Here is an 8,214-nt window from a genome sequence, read left to right on the forward strand (position 1 = left end):
CAAGCACTCTACCAACTGAGCTATATCCCCAGCCCAATATCCTATTTTTTAAGAACAGAATTTAACTTCTTATTTTCTAATAGAGTCACAGAGAAGTGTCTGCTTCTTTTATTAAATAACTAAGATAGATGCTGCCTACTAAAAAGAGATTATTATGAATTGCAAATAATCAATTTGCTTTATAAAATGGAAAGCATATAAAATAAGGCATTATTATGATAAACAAAAACCTACTACAATAATCTGGTTCTAATACCTCTTTGCAGGTTTATCATCCCTTAACATCTCCTAACCTCCACAAAACCTTACACTTATTCATACAAAATTGCTCATATCATGTAGCTTCATGCACTGTGGCTTTGAATATGTCATTTCCCTCTTTCCGGACTGTGTTCTCTACTATTATTTAACTCTTACTCATCCTTCAAGGACTCAGTTCAAACCCATCAATCCTCCCCTGACTATCCTACTCTGTATTCCATTTTATGTGAAATAAAGTGCTCCTTCCCTCTATGTTTATTATAATAATCTGTATGTGTGTATGTGTGTATGTGTGCATGTGCTAATACTTTAAAAAAATTACTTGTCAAGTTATATTACAACTCTGAAGAGAGGCTTTCTTCCCACTAGAATTGAGCTACTTGAGGGCAGAAGCTATATCTGATTATCTTTATATCTCTGGTCTTTAGTATATATCTTGATACCATGCAACTGTTCAGAAGAAAGAAAGAACATTTTTGGCTGAGGGGTCAAACACAAGGTATCATGGTCTTTGAGTTAGGCTTGAAGAATGAGTAGGATATGGAATGGTTTGAGATGGGAGTTGCTGGTTAGGTGGTGGTCAGTGTAGGAGAGACGAGGGGACAGCAACAATACAAAGACATAACAGCAAGAAAGTATATTGGGGGAGGAGCACAATCTAGTTTTCCTGAGCATAAGAAAAATAGTGATAGAAAATAAGACAAGAAAAATAAGCAGGGGTAGGGTACTAGAATGCCTGGGTACCGCAGGGGTCAATTGCTTTAATTTTATTCTAAAGTAGCCAGGATCACTAAAGGTTGTGTGCTTATAAAGAGGTTTTGTTTGTTTTTAATATGGCTATCTTTTCTTTCTTTTTTAATCTAGGACAATGACCACCAGAGGTTTACTTGAGAAAGATTAATCTTGCAGCAGTGCATAAGACAGGTTGGCATACAAGGACTGGAAAGACACTAGTTAAAAGGCTTGGGTAAGAATGCCAAGAAAGCTATAATGAGATCCAGGAAGAGGGACGTGTCAATGGGAATAAAAATAAAGAAGTGTAAGAAATATATTAGAGCCAGAACTGGTAGATGTACCAATTCTTGGTAACAGATTAAATATGGAGGAAAAAAAAAAAGAAGGCTTCAAAAGTTTTAAGGTTGGGGCAACTTAGAACTATGGAACTAATAATAGAAATAAAAAACTACAAGGAATGCCAAGAAGGGAGGGAGAAGTGGAGGGTAAACAGACTGGGTTCAAGGAAAGACATCTGAGTCAAGATGTTAGTAGGTAGTTGGGAAGTAAAATTGATGCTAGGATGTGAAGACAAACTAGGACTACAGAGCTGGTGGATGACATTACAGGAATACATGGAAGCACCAGAAGAGTTACCACAGAGAAAAAGGAGGACCACTGACTAAAATATGGCAACAACTATATTTGGATAAGAGGAAAAGGGCATAAAAAGAGGAGAAATAGAGCATTGTTTGTATGAGGACAATCAAAGCAGAAGAAGCTTTCAAGAAAAAGAGAGTAATCAACTGCAGCAAATGTTAGAGGTTAATAAGTCTGAAAATTTTTAAAAGGGGCAATTATACCTGGTAAACAATATCATTAGGGAGGGGTAGAAATCAGATTGATAGAACTCAAAATAGGATTTGTTTTACAAATTTTAAGATTGTCTAGAAATCAAGAAAGCTGTCAAAATTAATGATGGTAGATTAATGGAGCTGTCAAGTGGACCCAGGAATGAGCCCCGAAATTCTCAGTGGACCAACTGGGACAACTGCAGTATTAAAAAGAACAATGATTACATTGAATTGAATCAATGAAAAATTTGAGACTAATAGGATATTCAAAAATAGAAGGATATAAAAATGCTTTTTGTTACCACTTGAGACAGCTTTTGAAAAAACTCCTGAAAAGTGGTAATCAACAGAAAAGAATCATCTGTATTTCCAGTGATTATATGAAAAATCACTTTGCAAATCATAGTGAATGATTATGGCAATGGTGTCAACTGTTATTAAAACTCTTAGGTAAATGTCTGGTGGGGGAAACTGGATAGTCAAATTATGCTGTGGCGGACTAGATTTTCCAAAGATGCCCGACAGAATGTGTCATCCTACGCATTCTTCAATAGTGTGATCTTGCTACCCCCTCAATAAGATATAAAATTAATTTCTCTTGGCTAGATTTAGTACTTGTATGTAATCAATAAAATGTGGAAGAGTTGCAAGTGATTCCAAAATCAGAAAAGGCCATACCCCATCTACCCAGTTGTCTATACACTCCTCTGGGCACCCAGCTGTCTTACTATGAGAAGCTCAAGATGTACATGTTCCAGTCACCAGTCCCAGCCAAGTTCTACTTTGGGTTATCCTGGTACAGGAACTAGACATGAGAATGAAGAAGCCTTCGCAACTGGGGAGTAGCTCAGTGGTAGAGGCCTTACTTAGTATGTATAAAACTCTGGATCCACAGTTGGTACAGAATAGAGGACACTGATACAAACCCAAATAAATACAATTTTCTCATACTAGACAAAGGGGCCAAAAATATGCAATGGAGAAAGATAGCCTCTTCAACAAATGGTGCTGGGAGAATTGGAAATCCATATGCAACAGAATGAAACTAAACCCATATCTCTCACCATGCACGAAACTAAACTCAAAATGGATTAAGGATCTCAGAATCAGACCAGAGACCTTGCATCTTATAGAAGAAAAAGTAGGTCCAGAGCTTCAACATGTCGGCTTAGGACCAGACTTCTCAACAGGACTCCCCATAGCACAAGAAATAAAAGCAAAGAATTAATAACTGGGATAGATTCAAACTAAAAAGCTTTCTCTCAGCAAAGGAAACTATCAGCAATGCGAAGAAAGAGCCTACAGAATGGGAGAGAAAGCTTTGCCAATCATACTTCAGATAGAGCACTAATCTCCAGAATCTATAAAGAACTCAAAAACTCTACACCAAGAATGCAAATAATCCAATCGACAAATGGGCTAAGGAAATGAATAGACACTTCACAGAAGAAGATCTACAAGCAATCAACAAACATTGGAAAAATGTTCAACATCTCTAGTATAAGAGAAATGAAATCAAAACCACCCTAAGATTCCATCGCACCTCAATAGAATGGCGATTATCAAGAATACAAGCAACAATAGGTGTTGGCGAAGATGTGGGCGAGAAAGGTACACTCATACATTGCTGGTGGGGATGCCAAATTAGTGCAGCCACTCTGGAAACAGTGTGGAGACTCCTTAGAAAACTTGGAAGGAACCACCATTTGACCCAGCATCCCACTCCTTGGCCTATACCCTAAAGGACTTAAAATCAGCATATTACAGAGATTACAACCACATCAATGTTCATAGCTGCTCAGTTCACAATAGCCAGATTGTGGAACCAACCTAGATGGTCCTTCAATTGATTGAATGGATAAAGAAACTGTGGTATATATTATACAATGGAATATTACTCAGCCATAAAGAATGATAAAATTATGGCATCTGCAGGCAAATGGAATGAAACTGGAGAATATCATGCTAAGTGCGATACAGCCAATCTCAAAAAACCAAAGGACGAATGATATCGCTAATAAGTGGATGATGACACATAATGGGGGGTGGGGGGGTTAGTGTTAGGGTTAGAGTTAGGGTTAGGGAGGGGGGCAAGAACGGAGGAAGCAAGGACTGTATAGAGGGAAAAGAGGGGTGGGGGGGGGGGGGAAGGGAAAAAAATTACAGAATGAATCAAACAACATTACCCTATGTAAATTTATGATTACACAAATGGTATGCCTTTAAGCCATGTACAAACAGAGAAAAACATGTATCCCATTTGTTTACAATAAAAAAAAAAAAGCTCTAGATCCAATCCCCAGCACATTAAAAAAAAAAAAAAAAAAAAAGGAGAAGAAGGCGGCTTCAGATGATCTCAGCCTCCAGTTATTTTGAAATACCCTCAGTTGTTCAAGTCTTCCCAGTTGAGGCCTCAGAAGATGCAGAACAAAGCACATGCTATTATGCCCTGCCTAAAGTCCTGATCCACAGTAGTAAATCTGTAAGTATAATAAGATGACATTTTTTACTATGTTTGGGGTCATCTGTGACATAGCAATACTAATTGGAGTACATGCTTAAATAATACCACAAAGATTAATTTTAGTTGCAAGGGGGAAATGCAATTTGTAAATGCAGAGATCGGAACCAGATTAGAGATTAGAGACCTTTAATACAGGGATTGACTTTAGCATTATTAACACTGAATCAACTATACATTATATGTTTTTTGATGTGAAATGGATGAAATGCACTACCTATAACATTCTATCCAAAATGTTTAAAGTGAATTCACTAAGGTTTTAGAATTTCTAGTTGATTGATAAACACAAGGGATAGAGAAACATGATAAATGACACAGCAAGACAGCAGTAAAATCCAAAAGGTAGGATATTCAGGACAACTGACCTGCTCACTTTAACAAATGAGTTAGAAAAACAAACACCCAAAAATAAACAACTAACCAACTACCAAATACCGTGGTCACTACCAAAATGAACTTAACAACTAGATGCAACATATAGTCCTAAATTAGATATTGGTTCAGAGAAACCATCTGTAGATGATATTCTATAGGCAACTAGAGAAATCTGAACATGACCATAGTATTAAGAAAGAGAAAGCAAATGAGTGAAAAAAAGTTTACAGAGTAATAACCTCATTTTGGCAAAATAAATACACATAAATATATATGCAAGAAAAAGGGTTGAAAGGTATATACAAAGTTTTCATGGTGGAGATTTCGAGTATCAAAATGTGATCCTTTTCCTTCTTGTAATTGTTTTTGTTTTCTAATTTTCTATAATACAAATGTACTACTCTTGTAATAAAAACTATCAACACAAGAATATTGGAAGAAGGAAGGAAAGAGATGAGATGGTAGGCTTTCTGAATATGGACTGTGAAAAGAGCAAAAGAGAGTTCTAACAATCAGAGAATATTTTCTCAGTATTTGGAGAAACACAACTTATTTGTAGGCTGAGGATTGTTTGCAGTAGATAGAGCGAGAATGAAGATGCAAAAGTAATATAAAAAAAATCCTTTGGCTGGGAAAGTAGCTCAGTGATAGAAAGCTTGCGAAGTTCCTAGTGTGAGTGAGGCCCTGGGTTCAATTTCCAACACTGCAAAAAAAAAAAAAAAAAAAAAAAAGCTGCTGTTCACTATTAATATTTCTGAACTTGGAAAATATTCTAGGAGGAAAGGGAATATGGGTTTGATAATGTTGATTTTAGTGATGATTGCAGATAGTCCCTGAGCTTTTATGTGCTAAGTGCTTAATATACATGATCTCATTTAATTGTCATAAACCTATTTTTATCACTGAGAACATTTGGGTTTCAAGTCCCAAGGTCACACAGCTAGAACTGATGTCACAGCCAGGAGTTTAGCCTATGTCTGTTTGACTCCAAAGCCCTTGTTCATAACCACCAAACTATTTGATCCCAAAAGTATCAAATTACATGACCAACTGAGGAAAATTGAGCTTTTACCAAACTTTCATCTTTCAAACTTAAGAAAAGTTAAGAGCACTAATAAAAACCATTATTTAATATGCCTCAGGCATCTAAGTTTAAGTGAATTTCACTGTGTGAATAATAACTTCTTACAGAGCTGGAATTTGGTGATTCAAACTAAGATGAAGTGCTCCTAAAATGAAATAAATGAGCCTACCTTTCTGAATATGAAATGGGAACCTAATTTTTTTCTGACAAGTTACCATCATTCCTTCCCTCCTGCCAGTACTCGCATCTGCAAATGTTTCTGAGAGCTTACCAAGAGTGCAATTTAAAGCAGGTAATCATTAATAAAAACAACTCTAAATACTAATTAGGACACTTTATCAATTTCCATGTAAATTATTTGTTTGTACTTATTTACCCATCATTGTTCTCTACACAATAGAAAAAATGCAAATGAACAAATCAGAATGCAACCCTAATGGGACTTTCTGTTTATAACCATTAGCCCAGAGGTGTGCTGTAATTCAATTCTCAAGTAGCAAGATTTAGCCTCATTAACAGACTGCAAGGGCAGGTTACAACTCATAAAACCCTACAGTAAACAAAGTTTATGGACACAGCACAAAATCTTGAGCCTGATTGACAGAATTCTAGTTCCCTATCAGATTGCCTTAATTTACTTTTCTACTAATGTCCTAACACCACAGAGACAATTTTGCTTGGGCCTAGAGCTCTCCAGTGGGATGGCATATCTGCTTTGTTTGTTTTTTCACTCTTTAGCTTCCCTTAAGACAAAGAACCCAATGCAAAAATAAAAGTTAATTGTTAAAGTCATGAAGGAAAAGCTTGTAAATATAGTAATTGATTATGCAATTTTATTTTAATTGATAGTACTAATTTCTAGTTTATTAGTCTCCAGATTCATCCTAAGTAAAACTATTTAAAATTTTACATGTATGTTTCATTAAAAGTCAACTTGTGCAGTAATATTTAAAGGGTAGAACAGAATCTTTACTTTTTTAAACTAAAAAAAGTCATATTGTTCATGTCCAAGAATAACATGACCAGAGAGTATGGACAATTATTATTTTATTATTTTGATATTTTGTATTCATTACAAAATGGCTCAAATATGTAGGTAATAATTCTGATAATGATGGTTTGCCTAAACCTAAGTACAGGGAAGTATTTTGCCATCTGTTTGACTATTTTACATTCTAGACAAGATAACGGCTCATTGTTATAAATAAATCATCTGTTTACTAGGACTGGTGAAAAAAAGGGGGAATCTTTTCACTGGTGTGCAGAGGAAAGACAATTTAGAGGCTGCTGTCATTAAAATAAACAGTATACCTGAAAAATTCAGCACATAGGAAAACTATATCTTTATAAACTTAAACTGAACTAGACTTCCTATTTCTAAGAATGGCTCTGATGATATTTACTTTTTATTGTACTTTATTATTTAGAGTTAAACTTAGTTGCTGGAGAATCTAGTTTTTCTCAGATGGATGTACTCTTTGTAGGGCATGATAGAGGCTGTATTTTGGGGAGGTCTCCTTCCCCATGACTGTCTTTTACAAGTTATAACACATTTTTGAGAAAATAATTAGTTCTGTGTGTTTTCTAATGTGTGTATGTATTATCTTGTTTACTCCTTACAACTTTGAGACAGCTACTATTTCTGATTTGATAGAAACTGAATCTCAAACACACTGTCCTGGGTCATCATCTCATAAATTGCACAGTAAGAAATAAATTCAATGTCTGCTTGATTTCAAAGCATTGGTCTTTTCTATTATTTAACTGGCATTCACAGCATTTTTCTGAGGTTCTACCATTATCTAATTTTTAGAAATATCAGTTCTTTACATATACTTGGGCTACACAAATGAGACAAAATTCCTCTTTGTGCTACTGAATGGGATATGAGAAAACGAATTTGTTTATAGTCATTTAAAACACAGGTTCCCAACCTTAAATTATAAGCCTCTAGAAAAGCGATGAATGTAGACTTTTAAGCTTTCCTGTTCTCTTTGCTACCATCTTCAGGATAAGGCAAAGTCTTGCTATGATGCAGAAAGAGCCCATATTTCAATATGTCAGATTTAAAATATTCAAATACAGAGATACAGCAGAACTTACCAGTTTGGACTTACACTAAAAAAAAAAATTTAGCCCTTTCATAGTATGTCTTCAAGTTTCCGTTTTCCTTATCATTCTTAAATGGTCTGCAATCTGCTATAGATAGATGCACTAGTAAAACTTGACAATTTAAGGACAAACTCTTCAAGAATAAGTAATGTAATTCCTTGTTCCTTTCCATAAAAATGTATTGGTATGCAATTTTTATATTTCACACTTCACCGACATCTAGGCAAGCTTTCTTCCACTGCTTCAATGGTGCTACTTTTAATTTTATCTCCTTAGTCGTAGTAATTAAA

General features: G+C 35.3%; 1 protein-coding gene across 1 annotated transcript in view; it reads right to left on the bottom strand.

Moving 5' to 3' along the window:
- The window catches only part of Ehbp1 (EH domain binding protein 1), a 310,593-nt gene that overhangs the window by 63,661 nt on the left and 238,718 nt on the right, over nt 1-8,214 (bottom strand). Inside the window, 1 exon segment of the mRNA XM_047522702.1 lies at nt 284-293. Coding sequence (XP_047378658.1) covers nt 284-293 — 10 coding nt within the window.

The sequence above is a fragment of the Sciurus carolinensis genome, chromosome 13 (assembly GCF_902686445.1).
Source record: "Sciurus carolinensis chromosome 13, mSciCar1.2, whole genome shotgun sequence".
In the NCBI taxonomy this organism is placed as follows: domain Eukaryota; kingdom Metazoa; phylum Chordata; class Mammalia; order Rodentia; family Sciuridae; genus Sciurus; species Sciurus carolinensis.